This window comes from Acipenser ruthenus, chromosome 26 (assembly GCF_902713425.1).
Source record: "Acipenser ruthenus chromosome 26, fAciRut3.2 maternal haplotype, whole genome shotgun sequence".
NCBI lineage: Eukaryota > Metazoa > Chordata > Actinopteri > Acipenseriformes > Acipenseridae > Acipenser > Acipenser ruthenus.
Window position 1 is genome coordinate 5,491,958 of NC_081214.1, and position 24,991 is coordinate 5,516,948.

Below are 24,991 nucleotides of genomic sequence, written 5' to 3' on the forward strand. Positions count from 1 at the left end.
ATGGCTGGTTTCACAGACCCCATCTGTTTAGGGCTGGACATTTCTGCTCTAGAGCAATTTGTTCTTTAGTAGTTCTGGTTTTGTAACAACCGTTCCCAGGAAAAGAAACCAAAAACAAAAAGTCAAATAGAAACTAGAAACCAGGTGGAGAACTGATCCACTTTATTGATTGGTCTGAATTCTTGTCACTGACAACTAAAGAGAGAAGTGTGCGATACAAACTGAATTTCAACATGTGATGCATGTGGTTTTAATGTACCCAACTTTAACCACTAAAATTTTTAGCAAAGACGGAGGTTCAGTATTAATGCACCGAGTATTATGATCATTATAATTATCGATTTTAAGATTTCTGTTTTGTAAAGAAGCTTTTTTTTTCTTCCATGTTGTAAACAACATTACACTTAACACCCTGCTAAAAATACAGGATAAGATTGAAAGCGAGAAGGGAATTGGAGGTTACAGAACATCAGCTCTGGGGGTTTACAAAAAGAAACAAAACCAGTTTGATCCACAGAAAAGTCAGGCAGCAGGCACATGAATGCGTATCTAGCTTTTCCACACAACAAAGCAAATCAACCACTACCAAAAGCTAAGAAGTTTGGTTTTTATCATCTTGTACTAGTAACTGTATCGAAAAACAATATTTTAATAAATGTGACTTCTTCTGAAACAAAATAAGTTGCCACAATTCAAAGAGACAATCAAGGGATGCATTAAAGATAAGCAGCGGCACTACACTTAACTGTACCAGAGAGTTGCAGGTTATGATCATGTATTACTATTATTTATAGTAGCTATATTTAACGATGGATTTGTAGCAAGAGAAGTTGCTTCAATGCATGTCCAGGTGGGCTTTAATGCAACATAATAACTATAATATACTTGACGACCTTATCGTACAGGCAAGCATTACCTGTATATATTTTCTGTGAAAATAAAGCAACGAAAAAGTGCAACAACGGTGCATCGGTTTAATTTAATTATACAGAAATATTTCGACAGGAATCATCTGCTGTACAATATCAAATACATCTATCCACCCAAAACAACATTCGACCCTTCCATCAGCTTCTCTTACTTTGGTACTTCAAAAATAGCCCACATGGACAAGCCAAAGCTTTATATTGAGCTTGATCAGAAAACACAGGAGTGAAATTTTAAACAAGCACCCAGAGCTTCAGTTCTCAAATGTTGTCCGCTGTGTTCACGATTACATTCTGTTTCAATGTACAGATGTATAGGCTAGGGGGATGAGACAGCTTCTTAAATGAAAACTAATTCAAATAATAATTACTCAGCTCATAAATCTTCACTTTGGACAGTTCATGCCCAGTGTGCAGAACAATGTGGCAAGCCTTTCCTTTTTTCTGATAAAAAAAGAAACATAATATACCCATGCATTATTATTTCCACAGTGTTGCTAAATAATTTAAACTGCATTTCAAATTTACAATGAAGCTGCAATATGCATTGTGATTTGCTTTTTGGCAAGTAGGTGGCGCTGGAATGGCCTGTAATATCCACATGAAGAGTCCTGGGGGGCTTCTTGAAATGTGATTCGTGCCAAAGTCTTTTAAGTACTCTTTTGGGGTGCCGAAACCCCTTGTTGAATGCACCGATTTCCATAACAACAAAAAAAAAAACACACTGCAAAAAAAAGTACTCTCTATTTACATACAATGTTTTAAAGACATTAAGGTTTTCTTTACAAACAGAACTGGAACAAGTCTTTTTTTTTTTTGTCTTCCTTTACATTCGTTTTTTATAACAGTTCTTTCCACTGGCTTCCCATCTCCCTCAAGTTTGAGCTGAAGAGCTCCCGTTTGGCTCAATCTGTGTCCTGTCATCTCCCTTGCTTTCCCATCCTCAGGCCTGGTCACAGCGCCTCCCTCCCTGCCTCCAAGGGGTGTTTCCTGATGCTTTCCCAGCGGCTCAGTCGTCGCTGTCAGACAGGGTCTCGTACTGTGCGGAGAGGAGAGGTGCTGGCTCGCGGTCCCACATGCGATTCTGCTGCAGGCTCTGTTGGAGAGAGGCTGGCTGGGCCTGTATGCTGGGGGGAGCGCAGGCCATTGAGGTGGGAGGGGTGTTGCTCAGCATCCGCATGGTCAAGGGGTTGTAGAACTGAGTGGAACCTGGAACAAAAACAAGGATTTTGGGTGAGCCGCTTGTGTTTACCAGAGGTTTCAGACAGTTATATACAGTGTTGAGAGTGCTAGCTCCCGAATAACTTTTTCATATTTCGATACTGCGCTGAGCGAATGGTTTTTTACACTGGATCTCATTTTGGAATCTATCTGGATCGATCACCTCTCATCTATCTTTCATGATAAGGTTTGAAACTTAGGTACAGGAGGAAAAAAATGCCTGCCCCACACTTTATGTGCACCAGATACAAATAGGTAACTCATGTTTGATTCATTCTTATACCTCCATGTCCCCCATCTTTACCTCACGGTCTATCTAATCTGCTCAGGGGGCTCTACTGCCTTGTCCAGCTGGCCAGGGGATGGGCCTGCAAATAGGCTTGACCGAACCCGACCAAAACTGTGTTGAACACTCACCTGTGGAAGAAGGTCTATCCTCCCAGGCCCAGGCAGGGGTCTGCCTGTGATAGTCTCCCTCTGAATGGACCGAGGACACGGAAGAAGGCCTTTCAGCATAAGCCTGCCCAGGATTAGGCGACTTCGACTTTCTGCTGTTTGCTTTCCCAACTAATTTCTGCTTACCCACACCTAAGAATGAAAGTTCAGAATAAAAAAAAAAAAACACATTTGTTTGAAATAACGTTACAGTATGTTTCTGTAGTTGTACCTGTGATTACTGCTTGGTAAAATAAACAGAGTAAACATGTTAATGTGTGTAGCTATTTATGCATTTATAATTGCAATTACTGCAGCAAAATTGTAACTAACTGTAATTGAACAAAATAGCATTGTAACTGTAATTTCAGTAAACAATTATGTTGTAATTGTAAATTATAATTGAGACCATGTCTGGCAGTCAACAATCTGTACACGGCAGTGTAGTTCCCTGCCCCCCTGAATGATGAGGCTCTGACCGGGGTTGGGTGAGGGGTTGGCCTCCTCTCGTCGGGCCTCGTTCATCGCTGCCATGGAGCTAGGCGGGTGCTCCTCCTGCTTGTCGTCGAAGTTGCCCATCAGAGCTTTCCGGATGATGTCTTCCAGACCCAGATTGCTGGCTGGATCTGCAAAGGAATGACCCCTAGAGCTGACGCTGCCTGGGAGCAGGAAGAAATGAAACAAACAAACAAAAAATCAAGGGTATCAAGATGGGAGGGAAGGGAAGAGGGGAGAGAAAGAGAAAAAAATAAATAATGTGAGCGTTTCTGGACAAGCTGCATCCAGCATGTATCAAATTAAACATGTCAGCATTATTGAACATTCATTAATAAGCAAAGCATTGTCTACAAAGATGCAGTTCAGTATCCATGCCACCCTGGCACGGCCTTCAACTGTTCCGCTAGCTACTGCTCTCCTTTGCAATTTGAAATGCTGTTAAGATTACTACAGATTCAAACTAAAATTCAATTTTAGCTGGCTGGTTTATCGTCACTGATATCTGACAGTTTTATTATTAAAAGTGGGGAAACTCATCAGTTGCATTACAGGCTGGCTTCATCCTTTAAGCAGTAAAAGCAGCACCTAAAGGAACTTTCTGTATGTTAAAGCCCATCTATTCAACTTGCAGTGAGGTACGAATGTACAGAACCAACACGACAATGCAAGAAAATAGGCTTCATATATAGTGATGGTTTAGCAACTGAAAAAAAAAAAAAGGATTTAAAAACTAAAAATGTGATTAACTTGAGGTGTCTTACCTGAGGTGGTTACAGCTGGTAGATTAAATATTTCAGTTCCAGGCTGGGCACTTCCTGTAGAAAGACAGTGTGCTGCATTACTAAGAGACAATGTAATAGTAATACAGAAATGTACACAATAAACTTATCAGTTTAAAGAAACAGGGGCCTATTTCATAAGTGTTTACTCCAGTCTCCACTCATTTCTTTAAAGGAATAGAAACAAGCTTTCTCCTGTTGTTTGATCCTTGTTATGTAGCATTAACATGAAAACTATGGATTTAATTAAAGACTGGAACAAGTGCTTTGAAAATATGAACAACAGCGTTCTTGTGATGTAGTGTGTGTATATATTTTAGTATTACAACAGAACCAACAGTTCTGTCACCTCTATCACATTAATTACTTATGACAAGTTATATTCTTTATAAGCACAGCCAATGAAAAAATAATAATCCAAAACATGCCAACTGCAGGCAATACATTTTTATTAAACTGTTTACATCCTATGACATCCTTTTGGGGGCCATTGCATTTTTACAACAGAGCCACAAAACAAAATATCCATCTAAATGTGCTTTTACATAATTTCTGAAATTTTGTTTTAAAAGCAACAGTAAGTAACACGTTTATTCACTCAATGTTATCCTTTTGAGAAATGTTAAAAGAAACTTAATAAATCCAATGAGAAAAGTCATTGAGAAAGACTTGTAGTCGAAACGTTGGCCATTGAATTTATATATATTTTTAAATTCAGCACTATTGAGTGTTTAATAGCTATAGAGAATACATCTGCAATCCTGCAATTTAAGCCTTGTACTGTGTTGTCTTAACCTGGAACTTCAACTAATGGTCTAGCTGAAACAGTACATGACCTACAGCAAAGGCCCCAGGAAGCAGCTCACAACATTGTATTTGAAATATATGCATCCTCAATTAACATAACAGCACAATAAAGGGGGATCAGCAATACTTTTAGTAAGAGGTATGATTTATTAGTTAGCACCCATAACAGATCTTAAAACCCACACAATCTCATTCTACTTTTATTATTGATCAAGGTAAAAAGGAGGTAGCACCCCAGCATTGATACAGGGTTAAAAGGCTGCTGCCATGAGATTTAACATTAAAATCCACAAACAACTTATCTTTTTAACTTTCTCTGCAATGTTAGTGGAAATGAGAAAGGATGAGTAGAACAGCCCCACTTACCCATGTCAGAATCACCACCATCAGAGGAGTTCAACTTACGAAATATCTCCTGCTTTTTAGATTTCACCATTGGGGAGGTGTTTTCAAGTTTGGTAAAAAACGAGGGAAGGTAGCTTACACTGCCAGGAGAGCGAGAATCAGTCCTGAAATCAAACAACATGGGTCAGCAACCTCGCAATGAAGAGCCCTACCCTTCAGCAACACCTCTCAAAACGGCATATGGATACATTCCTAATTGTTACAACGTGCTTTAATATTTTAGCATGTCTATTCAGTATGCTGCTGATCCCAAATTAAGGTAAAGTTGCATGGAATCACATTAAAGAATTAGAAACAATTAAACAGGCATTACAGAGATTAATGTGTGAAGATTTTCACCTCTAATAATATTTCCGACTGACAATGGGGTTATTACAGTACATGCAGTTTCTACTCTCTTAGTTGCATTCCATTTGGTCGGCCTTGTATATGTGGTTGTGTGTGACGTAACTATGTGTGATGTTTGTCACCCTTACAGGGCTTTATCTGTGTGAAGCAGTCTGCCGTCTCCTGCAGCCCTGTACCTGGGCTCTGCATTCTCTGCATCTCGTCTCTGTGCTTGTTGCAGCAGGGCCTCCTGTTTCTCCATGGCTGAGAAGGACTGTGGGGGTGAAACGGGTTCATAAGACTCCATGTGCCCGCGATCAGGTGACTTGCCAGGCCTGGAAACAACAGGGACACAGACGTTACAAACAATTACAGACTGGATCGACGTGAACTTAGACAACGAGGAGCCTGAAGTCAAGATACTTGCCAATTTCTTCTTCCAAGTATCGCCAGTGTAGCGGTGCGTGTTGCATGCAAAAGATTTTATTACTTAAATGCAAATATGTACTGCAAATCAACAAGGGATTTGTATAATCTCATTTTGCCAAATGTCGTTAATGTCAATTAAATTAGACATGTATCTCATGTCTTTTTATCCAAAATATTTTAGTATATGAAATGTACTTTAACTTTTGTTATATTAGGATTGAGACAGTTTGCAAATATAAGTTTGCCTTTGTAAATCATCTCTTCAATTCAAAAACATTTCTGAGGGAACATTAGAAAATTATATGGAAATAGATACCAAAGAAAAAGAAAGTACCAATTACACTGATGGCTTTAAATAAAAAAAAATAAAAACAACATTAGGTCGCAATCCCTAATTGACTGCTGGGCCTACCTTCCCCTGGCTTTGTCAGAGGCATTCTCTGAGGAGACCCTGGACGAGGGCCTCTGGTGGTGGACTGGCTGTGCTTGTGATGACTGGCCCTGGTTCTCAGGGTTGTAGCGGCTTGGCACCTTCCCCCTGGAGGTCGAAGCAGGGGCCGCGGGGGCCGCAGGGGCTGCGTTCTGGAATGTAGCTACAGAGGATGTCTGTGGAGCTGCCTGGCTTGCGGACTGACTTCGGGCAAAGTCCTGGGTGATAATATGCTGCAAGGCACAGGCAGTATTTGGGTTAGATAAAGCTAAATTTTGCCTTGTATTTGCTGTAATATGGAGGTGATTTTTTTTTCTGCCACAAGTTGGCAGTGTTATCAAAGCTGTTTCTGTTTGATACCCAAATAAATAAATATATATATATATATATATATATCTTCATTGGGTCATCTTACATTACTTTAACAGATGAAGCAATCATACTGATGAAGAAAACAAAATCGTGTTTAAATAGTGCCTGAAGTAAAAGGGGCAACAACACAATGCCAGGAAGGCATTAAGAAAAGCATTCAGCTCAAACTTACACAGATATGGTCTGCCAAGGTGATGAGCCTGTGTGTTTTGGGGACCTGGCCGTACATCTCTGGCTGAGATGCAGGGGGTTGTGGAGGGGAGGGCGATTCCTGCTGGGCGCGGTACCGGCTCATCTGAGACTCAAAAGAACGCTGCTCACCTGCAACACAAAGGGTACCATCACTGCCAACAAAACTCAATTCAAAGACACCTTTTCTTGTTTTAGATTTAAGCACAGCCAGAACTGGACAACCCCACTAGCTCTGTACGCACAGTTACAGTTTACTAGAAACAAGCTGTTGAGACAGGAACGGTATAGCTTATAAGAAACTAATACACCATTTCTGCTAGTGCATTGTTCTGCACTAACTGAAATGGTTGTCTGCTTGGGGGGATGGGGGGGGGGGGGGGGGTTATGGGTGAGATTTGTTTATAGAACATCTTTATCTGCTATGACATGGTTATGATAAACAGTATTCCTCCCACGGTTTCCTGGATGCTGATAATTCTGATCAATTTTAATTTAGACACACCTTATATGATACATCTGGCTGAATGAATGAGAACCTACTTTCTGCCTGAGCGGAGTTAGGCACATCTTGCTGTAAGGATGTCTCTGGTTTCTCCTGTGTCTGTGCTGGAGAGCTGGCTGGACTGATGACATCAACAGCATCTCCACCCTGCCCTTCATAGCGATTTGAGGACACTGCAAAAAATACAAAACACAACACAATTATAAAAATAGAAAAACACAATAATTACCTAAACAAATTCTCTCAAATTATATATATATATATATATATATATATATATATATATATATATATATATATATATATATATATATATATATAGATTCATTGCATGTTTTATAATTCCCCTCGTTCTAATCAACTCCAATGTTCAGTAAAATCAAGTCTCTAAAGGAGACCAGAGATATTAGCACAAAGTCAACAAAAGCATCAGTAATTTGCCTAATTTTTTATATATCAAACTGTTTAAAGTGCTGACCATTTTGTATTGAGGGTTTACTTAACTACATTCAGTAAATATTTTAGTAATCTATCTTGTAATCCAGGGATGGATATAACTCTTATTGCTTAGCAGTTTGACCCATTCCAGGTTTTAATACAAGCTTGATTAGCCACAGTGTATAAGGTAACAAGCTCAGGTTAGTCTTGTTAAACTCATACTAAAACCATGAATGGATCTCTGTCACGGGAGTCTTATTTCCATCCCTGTTATCAATTACAAAGCCTTATCGGTATCGGTACTGTATACACACTGGTTAAATCTCAACGAGCAGTGAATTGAAACGGTGCTCACAGCTGCTGGAAGAGTCCGAGCTCTGGGAGCCCCTCTCCCGGTTGTCTTTGTCCGAGGTGATCTTGCGAGTGATGATGACGTCAATGAAGTTGGCCGCCGTGATGGTGGTCTTTCCTCGGGTCCTCAGCTCCTCTTCGATTCGGGACTTCGTGGGGGGGTCCTTGTCTTTACTGCTCTCCCCATAAGAGGAAGAAGATGAGGAGGATGAGGGGCCAGGGGGCTTTCCTCCGGGCAGAGAGACAGGGGGGTAAGGGGACTGCATGGAGCGGCGATCAGCTTCCATAGCTTGCTGCTGCTGCTGAAGTTGCTGAAGTTGAAGTTGCTGCTGTTGATGTTGCTGCTGGAGCTGGTGTTGCAGTTGTTGCTGTTGCTGTTGCTGGAGCTGCTGTTGGTGGTGATGATGGAGCTGCTGCTGTTGGCGGAGGTGCTGCTCCTGCTGCTGCTGCTGCTGCTGCTGCTGCTGCTGTTCACTCAACATTGCTGCCCGTCGGGATGCCAGCTCATCAATGCGGCCCGAATCCTGTTTGCCCTCTTTGGCTTTGGCCACATCCATCTGAGGGGCTGAAGCAGCAGCGTCCACCAGGGCAGCCAGGGCGTCGGCCGCAGTGCTGTACCGGGAGGTGGGCAAGCCCTGGGCTTGGGAGGAGGGAGCACTGGTAGCCATTTGCCAGGGGAAAAAGGGGAGACATTTATTTATTAACTTTCAAGTTTTGGTTTTGTTTGTACAGAGAAACAGAATTAGGTTTCTGTATGTTTGGGGGGGGGGGGTATGGTGTTCACCTAGGGAAGTTATTTGCTATAAAACTGATTAAAACACAAGATTCCACCTGGCACATAGTTTAACTTCAGGAGGTATTTCCTGGATTTTCCGTATGACAGACTGAATCTTATTCAAACCATACAGCACAGCGTCTCAATACAGCACCAGAAGTATGCTTTATACCTACAGTAAACTAGGACAATAGATTTGGCTCCTTTGTTTGATTTTGACGTCAAAACCATTGCGTAAAAGTTAAACCATAGCTAAGAAAAGACAGTATATAGCTATTTGTTATCCACCCTCTTATTAAGCAGCTGGTATTATGCGACTTAAATTTTTGCCTTCTAACAAAATAGTCTTTAATGAAGATTTTATCTCATTACTCCTCATCTCACAAAGTAGCCCATTATATGTATCGCAAAGTTAAATGTTCACAGATAGCATTGAGAAGCATTACTGTTCATTAAGAGATTATGCAGTCTTTACATAGCAATAGCCTGTTAACAAATGTTAATGATGTTTGTAGAAATGCCTACCGCTGGCAGAATTTATTTTTTTTGTCAACCTTGTTTTATGAGCGTTTTTTATAGGTGTGCTTATATCTTTGGGGGAAGAGTAGTACAGCTTGCAGCAGCATGATGTTCAGAAGGAAAAGACAGACAGCAGGAATTGGTCAAACTTACATGATACGTGAAGGGTCCAGTGGGGTAATGACACTCTTGCCATTTGTTCCCTGGAATATACTGGGTCTCTGTTGCACCATGCTCTCCTGTGACCTCACAGAGGGGGAGGGGGAACGCACGTACCCATGGCTACTAGGCCTGCCAGGCTGCTCAGGGCCTGTACAAAACAAACAGCAGCTTTTAGTACAAAATGGCTCTGAAGAGCTCTTGCAACAGAAACTATGAAAAACACACTGAATGTTTGCGTTCAATTTAATAACATTTGTGCGTAAAGTAAACCACCAAAGCACTAATGCCCTGGAGCCTGTGAGCCCGCACACCAAGCTTGATTGCTCTCAGGTCAGAGTGGTTCGCTCACCTGCCCGCATGTAAGCCATTTCATTTGAAGCCGCAGTGGCCACAGCTACCATCCTCTCCCGATCCCTCTGCTCTCGATGCTCTCTCTGCTCCCTCTCTCTCTCTCTCTGCTCCCTCTCACGTTGCTCTCTCTCCTTCTCCCTCTCCCTCTGCTCCCTCTCGCGTTCTCGCTCGCGCTCCCGCTCTCGTTCCACGCTGGCCGCGGACACAGCGAGATGGGCGGGGTGTCCTGCAAACCAAGGAAAAATAACTCTTCTTACTTGGGGGTAAAAGTCAGTGCAAATCGTTTCAAGTTGATATAAGCCCAGTAGTTTTATATATACAATGTATAAAACTCTACTGAAACGTATACTGTTTCAGTAGAGAATCCATTTAGCAAATGATCCCTTGTATACAATGGGATTACAATCAAAGTAGGCCCTCACTGTTATCATTATATTGGCGAAAGATAATGCAGGCCTTCATTCATCAGAAAGATGCTTTCAAAAATGCAGAACAGTTCAGTATCCTTTCCATAGACCTTTTTTTTACTTTGGGTTTCACCAATACAGCAAAAATGATTCCAACCTCACAAATGATATGGTATCTGCTAACAGTTGTTCTGTGTTTATCATACTAATGCAAACAGCTGTCACAATCTTATCTATGAACTTCCCCAGCTTGACTGACACAGTGCTTGCAAGGCTGATTTCTCACCTGGAGAGATGGAAGCTGGGTTGTAACCCCTAGGGGGGAAGGGGGACTGCGCTCCAGGGATGTAGCTGATGCGGTCCATGGGGGGAGTGCTTGTACCCCCTGGGTGAGGCAACATGATAGTAGGAGGCATCTGGGCTAGATCAATAATGCCTTTTCAGACAGAAGCAAAAAGGTCAGAGGTGCAAAAATTCACAAAAAAATTGTTAAATATGTACTATTATTGAGACTAGTCTGAATTGTATATACGTTTATTTTATATACTGTTTTTATAGTAATGGGTGTACATTTATCTCCCCCCATTAAAAACCAAAACGCTTGAAATATTTTAAATTAACTAAAGCAAATAGGCACAATTAAAACTAAAGTTTTTGCCAGTGGTCATTTGCAGCCGTAAAAGGCAGTGGCTATTCAGTATAATCCTGAAAATCAACATAATCCCAGGTCCTGAAAATGATGAGAAGCAGCTCTACCTCTCGTTCCAGGTGCATAGGGAAGAGAGATTTGCTGCTCCCGTGGCGACAGTCCCCTAGCAACATCGGGCCGTGGGATAACCTGCATCTGCTGGGAGGTGATGTAATCGTTGAGGATGGTCTGCCTCGTGTTCTCCATAGCGTACAGCTGATATGTGTTGTGATAGCCTGATGGGGAGGGCTGCCTTGGGAACAGGTATGCTGCTGGAGAAAACAAACACTTTAGAGACAGGCAGAACTTGATTGAACAGCCGTGGATCAGAAATCAAACACCGACCAATTTAAGATTCCTCTTCTTTACATTACTAAGTGAAACTGCCAGCTGCGTTATATGTGTGCCGTTCATTTTGTTGGAAGAACTTGTGCTTAGGGTGGTAAAAATGAAAAGCATCCTGATGATTATTAATGGTGGACAAGCAATAATATAATATACAGCAAATATTAATAAGGGTCAAGTACATAAAGAAAAATCTGAAAATCCTATAGGATTAAATGTGGGCAACAAGAACATGGAATATTTGTGTTGACTTCCAAAATAGTAGTATATGTAATTGAACTTAAAAGAAACAACATTTTTGTGTAAGGAAGGAGGATGAGACCTCAAACTTCAGGGGCAAACCACTGGGGAGCTAAAATGTATCATGGATCCCAGTCTGCACAATTCATTAAAATTAAAAGGTTTCTAATGAATGTTCATATACAATGCACTTGACTGTATAAAGTTGTATAATAACAGAATTTCTGGTGTGGCGAGATGGAGGACAGCCCACCTGGGTCGAGCCCCCTGTGGAATGCGATGGTGGGGTCGAGGTGGTGCGGGAGGTGGGCTCGGTACACCTCTCCTGGCACCCCCCCCCTGTGGTGAGGGTCGAAGGGGCTGTGCGGGGGCCCGGGCTCTCCTCCAGACACAGGGGAGTGGGCAGGGACACTCTCCCGCTGCGTCGGGGTCAGAGTGCTCTTCCGCTCGTGGCTTGTCTGCTTCCCAGACGGGATTCCACCTGAAAAAACAGAACAGTTATCAACGATTACCAGCCATTCAATGAGCGGGTCATTCACCTGGAACCCCAAGTCTACTCATGTTAAGAGCTGAACAATGCTTTAAAATCAATTTTATTATCTTGTTCACTTTAGTACTGTTACCAGTCCCTCCTTGAATTGTGCTATTTTGGTTCCTTTTTTATTATGTTAACTAATTTTTTAATAAACAATGCTGCAGATAAACTGCTATATCCCGGTGGTGTAGGTTACTAATTGCAGCTAAACCATTTAGAGAGACTTTGATCTTCAACACATGACTAGGTAAAAGAAGCAGCAGCAGCTTTTCATCTGGACATTTTTTTTTATATCTTACTATGAAAAAGATTAAAAGCAAATAAAGATTTTTAAAACCTAGTTTAGCATTAACACTGTACGCAAAAAAACAAGCACACTAACAAATCTGTATACGTTTTGCACAGATTGACCATTTGCATGAAAAACTAAAAGCTCAAAATGTCTTTCTGGCACCAATTAAAGCACAGGCTGTCTCTGTTACGCTATAGGAAAACAGTCTCCTCCTGGCCTACAATATTATAATTTTGTATATTCTATTACCTCCTACTCAGGATATAGTGCTGTTACTTTTTTACAATGCAGTACAATATTAATGTGAATGAGACGACATGTGTAAGGAAAAGAAATAGTAAAGACAAAAGGTTACACTGTACACATTCTACAATATAAACGCTACGTTAAACAATTAGCATCCCTGCAATAGACAATTCCGCCAGCAAGCATGAGTGAGCTTGACTCTATGAGCACCCTGTAACATGCTGGGGGTGAACAGGTACCTTCTTGCTGTCTGCCCATCATGGGCGAGCCCCTGGAAATGGAGCTGTAGCTGACAGGAGTCCTCCGGGTGCTGGAGTCTTCGTACATGCCGGGGCTGAGCTGGGACTTGGGGGCTTCATGCAGGGTGGAGCGGAGGACAGAGGGGCCGGAGCGCGCTCGCACGGGGTCCGACGTCTTCATGTCTTCATACTTCCCCCTCTCCGCCACCTTCATCCCCTCAGACATCATCTCCAGTTGAGGCATGCTGTGGCCCAGCTTGCTGGGTCCGATAATGAAAGACTTCACATTGTGTTTGATGGCCGGCTGGCTCACTCCGCTGCTTTCGTACTTGATTGGTGTACCCTGTCATTTGTAAACGATTCAAAATTAGTTTTGAAATAGTTTCACTAACACTTTGCCAGCTATGGCCAAAAGTTTTGAACCACCCAATAGAATTAACACATTTTGCTTCAAAAAGGTTGAATAAATCCTGCTGAATAATGTTCTGTTACATATTGAATTACATATCACTTTGTAGTTTTCCGTATAATTAAAAACGAACATGAAATACTGTACTACTATTATGGCTTCCGGTAGACTTGCGATATCATTTTTTGTTTCTTTGATTGTCTCAATTCTAAAATTCTAGGTGATGCAAAACTTTTGTCCATAGCTATACACATCCACCCTACACCAGTACACCAGGTGGGCAGCTGCAATAGTAGACATAGGACACGTATGAGATTGCTTGAAGACTCCTATGCAAGCTGGTTTCTAGATTGCTTGAAGAACCTACTTCTATGCAAGCTAGTTCCTAGAAAGGAGGTAACAAAATCAGGTACATGTAGAACTGGCTTTTAAAATACCCATGAAAATAAATCTTCAAGAGGGACAGTGAACATACCAAACTATGGAGGTTATTAAAATAATGGGCAGTGGTTACTGTGTTCTGTGGCCAAAGACACAGTCAGGCTTGGAAATCACTGCAAAACAGTTTGAGGTTTGTACTCCACCAGAGCTACAAGCCAACATCATCAATTGACCCACATTGCAAAGACAAAGACTCCTTTCACCCAATGGGGTCCATTGCCCTTTCAGTGTATGTTACATAACCAAAATCTACCCCGTCATGCACTGCTTGACCTCTTCCGAATTCAATAGTTCACTTTTTCTTCTGTCTTATTGATTACGATCTCCAGTTCTTACCTGGGAGATGGATCCCTCTATGACTGGCCTTGTGTTCTGTACGCCATCGGGGGTCTTGCGGTTATCCTGGCCCAACAGGTCCTGCCTGGGGATCTCATGGATGGAGCGGCCCATCTCTTTAATGGTGGTCACTCCTTGGCCCTTGGAGATGGGAGGGCTCTCCCGTTTAATCTGTTTGCCGTATTTGTGTCCTTCGTCAAAAGCTTCAACTGATGCCCTTGGAGTACCTTCAAACAGAAACGGATTATAGGACTTGAGATGCCGTCTAGTCTTAATGGAGGGCACGGCCTCAGAGAAACAAGCGCAGAGTAAACCCATTGCTTACCGTTCCCAGAGACTTATTTATCTACTGTAAGTTAATTACTTATTTTTATGCTTGATTTAGGCACTGGTAGATCACAGCCTTTCCTGTAAATAAGAAGCAGATGTTCATGCACGTACCTTGCATTATAGATCCAGTGAGGACTGTCCTCTCTTTTGACTCTGGTGCGTGTGGGCTGTCTCTTGGCAGCGCTCGGCTGATCAAACCTATAGCGGAAAACAGAAAGGATTTGGCAATTGGAACAGGAATGGCAGCTTTTCCACTGAATCCCAATATAAAAGGGGAGCAGATTTTATTGCATGTTAAGGCAAGGCGATTATTACCTTCGTAAGGTGCAGAGACAGAGGATTCCCTCACTGCGTGGCCTCTGGGTAATCCTCCCTCCATCATATCATAGGAACGCTTCACCCCAATGAATTCCGGGCCTGTTCTTGGGCTCCTTGTGCCTTCTCTTGCATTCTTAATAGCTGAGGAGGTGAAACAGTTTGATTACACAGTTATGTTGCATTATTAAGACCAGACAAGGGACCAATGTTATGTGGCCTTAGTCAGAGGCTGGACTTACTGGCAGATCTATGGCAACTGTGCATAAATCAGTTACAGTAAGGGCCTTATGGCACCCGGAATAAAAAAAAGAATGTTTTTGTTTTTTATAAATTTTGCCAAAAATGAGCCATTAAACGAATTCAGTGTGTTTTGTTTTTACTTGTACAGTTTATTTCAGTACTGTACATTATGTTTTGTTTTTCAAATGAGGCCAACGCAGATTTCAATTACACATACGAGTTTTGAACTGACATTCAGGAATAGGGCGACTTAAGTTAATGTTGCTATGTAATAAAACATAAAAAAATAATTAAATGGAGCGGCTAAAGCCTCTCATCTCAGTATAAATATTCATGGAACAGCAGTTGTAGCTCACTTAAAGCAGGGCAGACATTTGGATTAGCCAGCATGTGGATACTTACTGTCGTAAGATACGATGTGCCCACTCTTGCCTTCATAGATAACATGTCCTTTGGAAAGAGCATCCTCTCTGGCCTTTTCTGGGCTGCTGATGTCCTCAGTAGCCCGTTTGGTGATGGTGCCTTTCAGAAGCACATCAGAGGGAGTGCCTGAGTGGGAAAGAGCTGGAGTACCCTGTTGAATAAAAAAAAGAAAAGAAAAATGTAATCCAAACATGTTCAGCAGCCAAAGAACACCGTGTGACACTTACAGCACTCTCAGTTTTGGCATTTCTGGGGGAAGGTTGCAAACGTTCATTAAATTTCACTTGTAGATTTTTTTAATTTTGCCCTCAATTCCAAACAATGGATTTCAGGCTACTGGCAAGCTAATGGTGATGAGTCTATCCTAATACACAGAAGCAAAACAAGTTGCAAGCCATACTGAAGTACAAGGCAAAGCTGTCAAGTGCTGAAGTGGAGACCCAGGTTTACCTGAGTGATTGAGCCCCGGAATGGGAGGTCTGCAACCTTGGGAGCCCCTCGTGTGATACTTCCTTCCTGGATGGTAGACACTGGATTACCTACAACATCAAGAGGAAATGTATTGAAGAGGATCCACATTGTAACACACATAATATGTTGTTTAAAAACAGAAAGTATTTTCATGTTCAATTGTTGACATTTTTTATATATGGTCACTAGCAAGACAACTGAAAGGACCGTTTTCATCAAGGTGTCTGGAGCACAGAAGATGCAATCTGAAGATGACGCTTTCACTTTCAAGAGAATGCAAGAATCCTGATGAATGTTAATGCTTAAATGCTGCCAGGTGGCAATGTAGTGCAGGGGAGGTCACTTTAGCACAGAGTGAACATTTTTAGTATTCTTCACGTCAGTGATGTGCTCAAGTATTGTGGTGTCCAGTTTAAGGGAGCACCGAATGACGCAGAATCTTACCTCTCACCACTCCTTCATACTGCGCCCTGGACAGCAGGCCTTCTGGCTGTGCACTCTGACCTCTGGGAGAAAACTCTTCCTGCTTAATGTATGGCATCAAAGGTACTAAATATAAAGAAACAAGCCATCGTCACTGGGTGCACTCACACATGGCAACACAAAACGAATTCTGTTTTCAAATCCCCTGCTTACCTGTCTTTGCTGAGTCTTGTTGCTGTCTGGGTAGTCCCAGCGATATGGAGCCCACAGAGCTTTTGGCTGTCTCTTGACAATAAGCGCTTTGGCTGTGAGAAGGTAAATACGTTCCAGGAGTGCCCTGAAATTGAAAAACAGCAACAGCTGATCACTGACGCTTCAACAGCTGTAGAAGGCCCTAGAAGGCCCCGGTTGTTTATAACATGTTATGGTGTACAAAGGCAATGCACAGTGTGTACTGTACATGGGCACGAAATACGGTTCAGATAAGAACATTGTGTAGTTGGATCACTTTCAGCAAACATAACTAAGTACTTAAGAGGAATCTCCCCCCCCCCCCCCCCCCCCAATTCATTTTAAATTGCGAGAATAAAGTGCGCTTGGAGGAAATTAACAAGGCTTACTTACTCGTAGGTTAAGTAACCCTTTTTAAATGTTATGACGTTATTACCTTTGTCCTTGCCAACGCTGGCATAGAAATGGAAGGTCTTCATAATTAATAACCTTCCCTGATACCAACTGGAGGTTAAATCAGGTTGCTCCTAGCTGCTCAGGTTCAAGCCTAATCAACAAGCTGCCCTTTGCATTTCAGCTATAAAACATCCTACCAAGATTAAAAGATGTAGAGCTTCATTTTTTCCCCTAGTAACATTTTCACTACTACCGTTATCAGTGCAGTAGAACTTTTGAACATTTTAGTTTAAAAGAAACTGCATAGTTTTTTAAATTGCAAAACAATTTAAACAATTTAACAATTTCATAAAACGGTTGATACAAGCCATGAAAGCCACACAAGTTATGGTACACATTTCCTGTCATTATAACAAGTGCCAAGTTAATCTATGGAGTAGGATTCAGAAAACCATAGGTTACAATTTCTGTCAAATAGAAACTTAATTTGACATTCCTTTGTGAAGTTTGGTTCTTTCAGAACAACTCCTGTAGACAGTATCTAAGCGATGAGCTTCTGAAGACTTTCACGCAAACCTCCACACTGGAGCTCTTATCAGCTCTCCTCCTGCTCGGCCCTGCACTTACCTGTGAAATGGATCCTCCCATGATAAAGGACGGCTTGTCGGAAGATTTGGAGGATGGTATTAGCGGAGGAGGGGAAGGAATGTTGGGAGGCCTCACGTGTCTGGAAAACGGCACTCGTGCACCATCCGAGAGATTCTGAAGAACGTGATTTGGAGCAGGCTGCAGAACTGGGGGGGATGGGGGATGAGACACATACACACAGCATTACAATAAAAGAGAAACACAGAATATCTTCTCTTGGGAAACTTTTCTTCCAAGACCGTTTGTTCCAGTTGTAAAGGCCTGTTTTTAATTTAACATTTGGGAAACTTCACTTTCCAGAGCTATTCTAAATGATTGCCAAATGATTTTATATTTACAACTCATAACAAATCGTATCTTAAAAAAGGGGGGGGGGGGTTTAATGACAATGTTCTTGTGTTCAGCCAATGATTTACTCTTTTAGAATACATGGAGGGGTCAGAAAGTTAGAACACTGTTTTTTAAAACAAAACATTTTTTGCACAAGGAACTGACTACATAATAAGAACATGTTTAAGTCTTAAGAAAAAGTAATGCAGTATTACAGTGTTATATCCTCTTTTAAAGTATTTGTAGGTTGTGCTACTCGATTTTAATTTTAAAATCAGGAGATATCTGATACTGCATTAGTTTACAGAAAGTTCTCAGTTTCTATGCCTTATTCTCAGAAAGTCTGTTACTGACATATCTCTGCAGTGTCTCTAACTTAATGTCGTGCCAGTAATCAAGTTTTAAAATGGAAAACATGTTTGCTACATCTTTTATACATCTTTATACGTTTCATTTGCGACCAATATAACGGATGTAAGAACACAACAGGTGAGATTCATGAAATTATTTTGTGAGCTACAACCACTTTATAAATCATACACCAAACAAGAGGTTGCACTTCAGTTTTACCCATCCACTAAAATAAAACACAATGAATCAGCACAAGAGACAACACAGTGAGTTACGAGGCTAGATTACAGTGAGATAAGAGATGGGTTTAAAAGCACCTGTGTGTTGAGGGAAGGAGGAGGTGTCAATGGCTCGGACATCGTGGGGTAGGGGGTACCTGTGCCGGAGGTAGTTACCTGGTGGCACGCTGTAACGAGGGGCATTGACGTCAGGCTGAGGGGAGGCCCTGCTCCTGTAAGGGGACGCAGACCTGGCTGAGTTACTGAGGACCTGGGCTTCCTGCTCCATTGAGAGCTTCATCTCATAAGGCATATAGGCAAAGGGTTTACCTGCAACAAAACACGAGGCAAGAGGAAAGTCATCACAGGAAAGTGGGTTGGATCATCTGTTAGCACTTTCTATAGCCATAGCACCAGCCGTAGACAAGAAATCATAAAGAATAGTAAAAAAAAACATGTGGTCGTATTGTTCAAACAGAGGTTCAAATATGTGGCAGTGATAGGGTTCACCTAGACAATCAAAGAATAAAGCTGTGCCCCTTATATGGCAGCCATCTGAGCGAATGCTTAATAAATGGCCTGGAGCACTGGGTATGGAGTTTAAGGAGAAGCTCGCGTGTCTCACCCTCCCGGTCCACGATGCTGGGGCTCTTGGTACCGACTCGCGGGCTGCTGGCCCTGTGCCTGTCCTGGGGCTCCTGCTCATGTCTCTGCCGCTCCTCTTGCTGGGACGACTCCAGCACTGCTTTGATTTGGCGCTGGAACAAGGCCAGGCCACTCATCGGGTTCCCAGCCTGGACGTTGGCAGAGCCGTAGGTGCTCGATACCTACAGAGAGGGGGTGGAGGCAGCAGTCCACATTACCAGGGAGTAAAAAACACAAAGATCACAGGGCTCTAAAAACACCCGCTCCCAGGAAATATATTACTCCTCCCAATGAGACCCTCCTTTGATCACACTGTCTGGCTTGAAAAAAAATGTTCCAGAAAAGAATGGTGGATTTTTTTGTTGTAACAGCCATAAACGCTTCGCTAGCAGAGCAAGGGCAGTATCCTACTGTTTAAGATTCCTACCTAACATTTCTAACAGACCCTGATGACCACCGACTACCTAACTTTAGGTAAGGTAGTCTAAGATTACTATTGAATCAGGGTCTGTGAAACAATCCCCTTGTGTTTTAGCTGATCAGCTATTTCATAGAATCCACCACTCTCCACCTAAACGTTATGTCTACTGGATTAAGGTTCGAGAGTTATAATAGCCATTGATGAATTACTGAGAATTGACTGTTTGACTGTCCATAATTTGACGATCAGGACAGGGTTTAAAACCTGCACAGCTCACAAAACTGTAACATACTACATGCGGTTGTGAACATCGGCTATAAATTACAGTTGAAACATTTGTCAGCATTCTTGATTTTTGGGGGGGGGGGGTTATACACCAATCAGGGCAAAATCACATATACAGTATATATATATATTTTTTTGTTGTCGTTTAAACATCACATATCATCTTCAAATCCTTTATTCATAATCCTGTATTTTGTTATGTATTTAACTCACGTGGTTAGATGGTTGGTCTAAATAAGACATGATATTTTCACCCTGCTGACTGCTTCCACTTTTCTCCGATTTTGCAAATCTGATATGAAACTGGGGACCAGTATAATGACTGACCATGGGGGGAATCATGGCTGCCCGCTGCTGCAGCTGCTGCATGTCCATGTGTCCTTGTTTCACCAGCACTGACCCGGCAGGGTTGAGCAAGGACGGCTTGTCTAGACTGAAAATCCTGGAAGACACAAGCGATTTGAGAAGACAGTCACAACACACACACACACAGTACAGTCAAACCCTTTCAATGAAAACTTCAAAAAAAGACCCTGACGTTAAATGGACTTCACCAGGAGTTCACCAATAACCTGACAAAATACATGTGGACAATATTTGACTGTGGGACTTGATATATAGTACAGTACTAAGTATTCCACTGATAACAACAGTGTTTAATAATAAAATGCCTTGACTAATACAGCCCACGACATTGTATAAGTGGAACACATTGTGTTGTTTTGTCATTTATATCTGGGACATTTCAGTCCTGTACTTGGTTACGCATCACTGTGGTGATAATAAGTGGAGGTGACATTAAAAGGACTCTTATTATGTAGGTTGCACTGTACTTCTCAAAGAATACTTCATTCAGTTAGACACCGGAAATTCAACCTTGTGTCCGTTTCCTAATTTTCAACATCAGCTGCCTACTTGATTCTGTTTTCTCTTGAAAAATGTAAATCATAACAGTTGGCTTACAGGACATTGTCAAGTGGGGGAGTGAGTGCGCATGTTTTCATAGTCAGCAGTGACCTGACAGAGCATGATCTACTTTAATGGCCCTGCCATTTACTCTAACTTCATGGAAATATATATTTTTTTAGCAACAATGTCTTGGCAGTGCTTTGTTCAATTTCCATTACAAAAGGAAGCCTGGCTCCTGTGTTGAGACATGGCTCTGAGCCCTGAAGCTTTTCATACACTTGGCAAGTGGTCTGACTTTTAGCTTTGTTTAAGGGTGTTCTTTTTGTTTATTTTTTGGAATGTGCCAACAAGCTTTACGCATCAGTTTTATAACTGGAGGGGGGGAATGGCCTTTTATAGGCCGACTGCAATGTCCCCAAGAGAAACTTTAGTATGAAACATCAGTTTTCTAAACTGTTTTCTTCTTGTTCAGTCATCCCATCTTGGTGACTTTGTAAAACTCCTACATTAAAAGCCCTCCAGTGGCCTCAATATAATTCTTTTTAAAGAGTAAGTGGCGGGGTTCCGAGAAATATAGTGTTACACGTCCCCACATGTTGCTACAACTGTTTAAATAACATACCTGTCATTTTTCTTTTCATTGTTAACATCCTGACAACTTTTTACACTTTTAACTTTAAAGTCTGTTTTGAAGCTCTTTTCAAAATGTCCGCTGTAGTGCACTGATAGTGTAAGGATTAAAACAGGTAACAGCAATAACGGTCAAACAATGGTCAAACAGGTAACAGCAATAACGATCCACGATGTGGTATGGAACTGAAAAGCCAGAGCACTTGTTATGTTTTTTTTATTTTAAAATAAAATCTTCCTGCAGTGATTTAGGAGGACAGATCTCAAACCCCAGTACACTAAAACAGACTTAGTAATTTCTCTTCGGGGGGGGGGGCTGGTTTGATACATTTTGGGGGAGTCTCCAGTAACCCTCCTTTAGTCTCCGAGTTGCAATCACACCCTTGTCACTTTCTTAGCTTCATTGGGGCACGTCTCGTCAGGAATACGGGAAGGAAAAAAAATTACGCCTCCAGGACTAATCTCAAATCCGAGTTCACTAAGCAGACATCTTGAAAAGACCATTGAAACAGACTTTAAAATAAGTGTAAAACGTTTTCAGGAGGTTCAACAATGAAACAACACGTGGGGACGTATTTTTCGGATCCCCACTACTTACTCTTTAAGACCATCATTCCATTATTAAAAGGACCTTAAAAGGGATTTTACAGCAACTATTAATGTTACACCCAGAGCTGTCAGTGTACTTTGCATCTGTGTTGAAACAGAGCACACATTTGCAACGTAATTGATGGCAAACACTTCTAGCTATTACAGCTCCACAAGTGAACAGTTTTGTGTGTTTTACTGTGTACAGTCTGGCTAGGGACAGTCAATGTTATTACCTTTACAACTGGTACTGGCTGTAAAAGTTTATACTCGTTTTTTATCTGCTGCTGACTGGAGAACACGTCATCCAGCTGCACTTATGAATCCTGAAAACACACACCACAGGTGCAGCTGGGTTCAGTATCTCCCTGGCCTCATGCCTTTGTGTTTAAAGCTGTAGTGCCGTATACGGCTTGAGAAATATATTTTACATATTTAAAAAAGATATCTACAAGCCATGTTGACACTATTGTCTACTGAATAAGCATTTCCTTTCAAATGTTCGTAAAGCCGTAACAAACACTTATAAATGAAAATATTCATATAAAAATGCCTTCATAAACGATAATGTTCATTTTGGAATTAACATCCTGCATTTTCTTTTTGAAAACAAATACTACACAGTGTGGAATTGTAATGTAAAACATATAAGAAACAAAGTCAAGTAACTGGAAACAGTACACTGAAGGTACTAGCCAAAACATGTGTTTACTTGACTTTTTTACTTAGAAGTTTCTGAGTTTTTTAAAAGTTAAAGATGATATGTGGTAGTCTGAACCAGCATTTTTTTAAATGAATCATTAAAAAAAAAAAAATGTTATGAACAAGCCAACCTCTGCCTGTCTGGCTCCCCGTCCACATCCTCATCCGCACTGCAGGTGGCGCTGGAATCGTTGTCCGAGTGGGACTGACGCCTCTGCCCTCGCTGGGACAGGTTGAGCCCCATCTCCTCCAGCTCTCCCTTCTCCCAGTGCTTCTCCAAGTCCTTGTCTTTGGTATCAGCCTCCACTTTCACCTGGACGTCGGCGGTGGGCTTCATGTCCACGTCCATGGGCTCTGCTTTGGTCTGCACTTGGGGTTCGTAGGGGGGTTGGGCCCCCCTGTCCTGCCCTGAGCACTCGGCTGCCTCTGGGCTGGTCTCCTCCTTCACTTGCAGCTCACAGTACTGGCTCTCGTTGGGTTTAGAGGCTGCTGTCGTCGAGGGCGAGGAGGGGGTGCTTTTGGAGGCAGAGTCCTGTTCAGGGGGGGCCTCGCTGTTGGGGAGATTGTTGCTGGAGCTCTGCGTCGTCCCCTCGCCTGTCTTGCTGGTCTCCATTTGGGAAGGGGATGGAGCGCTCTCTGTGTCGGAACTGTTCTCAGCACCTGTGGGCACAAGAGAGAACACGTTTTGAGATTGGAGTGGTGGGGCAATTATTTGAATACTTGAACAAACACTGCTGGAAATGTATTGCAATAATGACCGCGTTCGTATTCGTTCTCATAACAATTAATAAATGACAGGATCAAAAAGATATCATGTAAGGGAAATCAATGCATAAATGACACCTGAAAAATGTATTCTACTGCACAGAACATTTTTTCTCTTCTTTCTTCAATAGGTCATTAGATGGGGTACCGTTTTTTTTTTTTTTTTACTGCAATATGGTACAAAATATGCCTTTGTTTTCCAGCCAATTCATAATTAAAGATTATCATCATATACGATTACATTTTAAAGAATATTCAGAGTTCAAAAACAAGACACACTGTGTGAGATTGGCGCAATTTTGTTTTTCTTCTCAGTGTCAGAAATGATGTGCTTAGTATAACGTTCAGGTTTTCTTCAAGTGCCAAGTGCACAATGACCTCCTTTTATAGTCACAAGGAAGGTCTGCTAATTCAATACGCTGGTGAAAACTTGTCATTCGGCGTGCCAGGCTGTGATGACTCACCTTCACTGTCTTCTGGGTTCTCTTCCTCATTGGAGCCCTCGTTCTCATCATCCTCCAGTGCAGACACTGTGGAGGCCATGCTTTCACACTGAGACACGTCACGATCCTCCCGGGACCTCCTGGAGCCCTGCAGCGGTACACACCCACACACATTAGCCCCATTCGGAAACTGCATCAAGAATCCTCTACATCCAAACCCCAGTGTCCACTGCACACTCGTTTTCTTAAACCCTCAGTAACTACACAATAGGCGCTTTGCACCAAACTGCTGTATTTGGGGTTGAGCACGCTGCTTTGCTAAATACGCAAATATTTCAAATACAACACGAGATCTGTGGTTCCCAACTCCAGTCTCCTTAAGGTCCATCAAATCCTAAAAATTAGCAAATTGACCCGGATCAAATTTAGTAATTTGGTACTTGGTTGGAATAAATATCTGGGCTGGATCTCAAGGGCCGGAGTTGTGAACCACTGGCAGAGATAAACTGCTGTATCCCGGTACCTTTGCTGTAGGTTACATCAGAAGGCAGCTTGACCACTGGAATGAGTTTGAACTCCGCTGCATAAAGTGATTAGGTACCACGAAGCAGCAGCAACGTTTTATCAATAGGATTGCATTTGGAATACGTGTTCAAAACTGAAGTGTAAAACACAAGAAAAGAACCAGCACAAGAAAATGGAGGTGTGATAATGTTAAAAGCGCGAATAAGAAAAAGCAACACCTTTAATTGGCTCAGACTGCTTACTTGCTTGTGCTGCTGCAGCAGGTTGTCCAGGTTGTGCCGCCTCTTGTAGTTGAAGTAGAAGTTCTTGCACTGGGCCTCGCTTTTGGTGCCCACCATCTTGGCAATGGATCCCCAGTTGCGCCCATGCTCCACCAATCCTGTGAAATGGAATATGTAGGTCAAGAGCTGTTTTGATGGGAGTTAATTAACCAAGCTATTTGTAATTTACCAACAACCCTCGGAAAATAATGAGAAAAAAAACAGTTAATAGTAAATGCAATCGTGTATAACGGTGTCAAATAAAAATACTAACAGCAAAACCAAGAACCTGAATATTGAGACTGTACGGGTAACCAGAATGCAAGTCATAGGCCTGCTAAT

General features: G+C 42.0%; 1 protein-coding gene across 13 annotated transcripts in view; it reads right to left on the bottom strand.

The window, feature by feature from the left end:
* Positions 1-127: 127 nt before the first annotated feature.
* LOC117964310 (nuclear receptor corepressor 1-like) overlaps positions 128-24,991 on the bottom strand; it is a 61,917-nt gene continuing 37,053 nt past the window's right edge. For 2 of the 13 annotated variants that reach the window (XM_059000806.1, XM_059000814.1), the window contains 30 exons: positions 24,632-24,768; positions 23,886-24,012; positions 22,788-23,316; positions 20,041-20,269; positions 19,102-19,303; positions 18,576-18,806; positions 17,557-17,723; positions 16,516-16,639; positions 16,324-16,428; positions 15,859-15,947; positions 15,388-15,559; positions 14,743-14,886; positions 14,539-14,625; positions 14,098-14,324; positions 12,912-13,254; positions 11,853-12,080; positions 11,083-11,286; positions 10,613-10,762; positions 9,918-10,145; positions 9,560-9,716; positions 8,117-8,769; positions 7,362-7,496; positions 6,802-6,950; positions 6,240-6,490; positions 5,548-5,733; positions 5,033-5,175; positions 3,842-3,895; positions 3,062-3,241; positions 2,565-2,735; positions 128-2,135 (listed from right to left, as the gene is read on the bottom strand). In XM_059000806.1, the coding sequence (XP_058856789.1) occupies positions 1,936-2,135; positions 2,565-2,735; positions 3,062-3,241; positions 3,842-3,895; positions 5,033-5,175; positions 5,548-5,733; positions 6,240-6,490; positions 6,802-6,950; positions 7,362-7,496; positions 8,117-8,769; positions 9,560-9,716; positions 9,918-10,145; positions 10,613-10,762; positions 11,083-11,286; positions 11,853-12,080; positions 12,912-13,254; positions 14,098-14,324; positions 14,539-14,625; positions 14,743-14,886; positions 15,388-15,559; positions 15,859-15,947; positions 16,324-16,428; positions 16,516-16,639; positions 17,557-17,723; positions 18,576-18,806; positions 19,102-19,303; positions 20,041-20,269; positions 22,788-23,316; positions 23,886-24,012; positions 24,632-24,768 (6,002 nt within the window). In that variant the 3' untranslated portion in view covers positions 128-1,935. The remainder of the gene's footprint in view (positions 2,136-2,564; positions 2,736-3,061; positions 3,242-3,841; positions 3,896-5,032; positions 5,176-5,547; positions 5,734-6,239; positions 6,491-6,801; positions 6,951-7,361; positions 7,497-8,116; positions 8,770-9,559; positions 9,717-9,917; positions 10,146-10,612; positions 10,763-11,082; positions 11,287-11,852; positions 12,081-12,911; positions 13,255-14,097; positions 14,325-14,538; positions 14,626-14,742; positions 14,887-15,387; positions 15,560-15,858; positions 15,948-16,323; positions 16,429-16,515; positions 16,640-17,556; positions 17,724-18,575; positions 18,807-19,101; positions 19,304-20,040; positions 20,270-22,787; positions 23,317-23,885; positions 24,013-24,631; positions 24,769-24,991) is intronic. The other 11 variants (XM_059000817.1, XM_059000813.1, XM_059000818.1 and 8 more) reach the window with 11 other exon arrangements.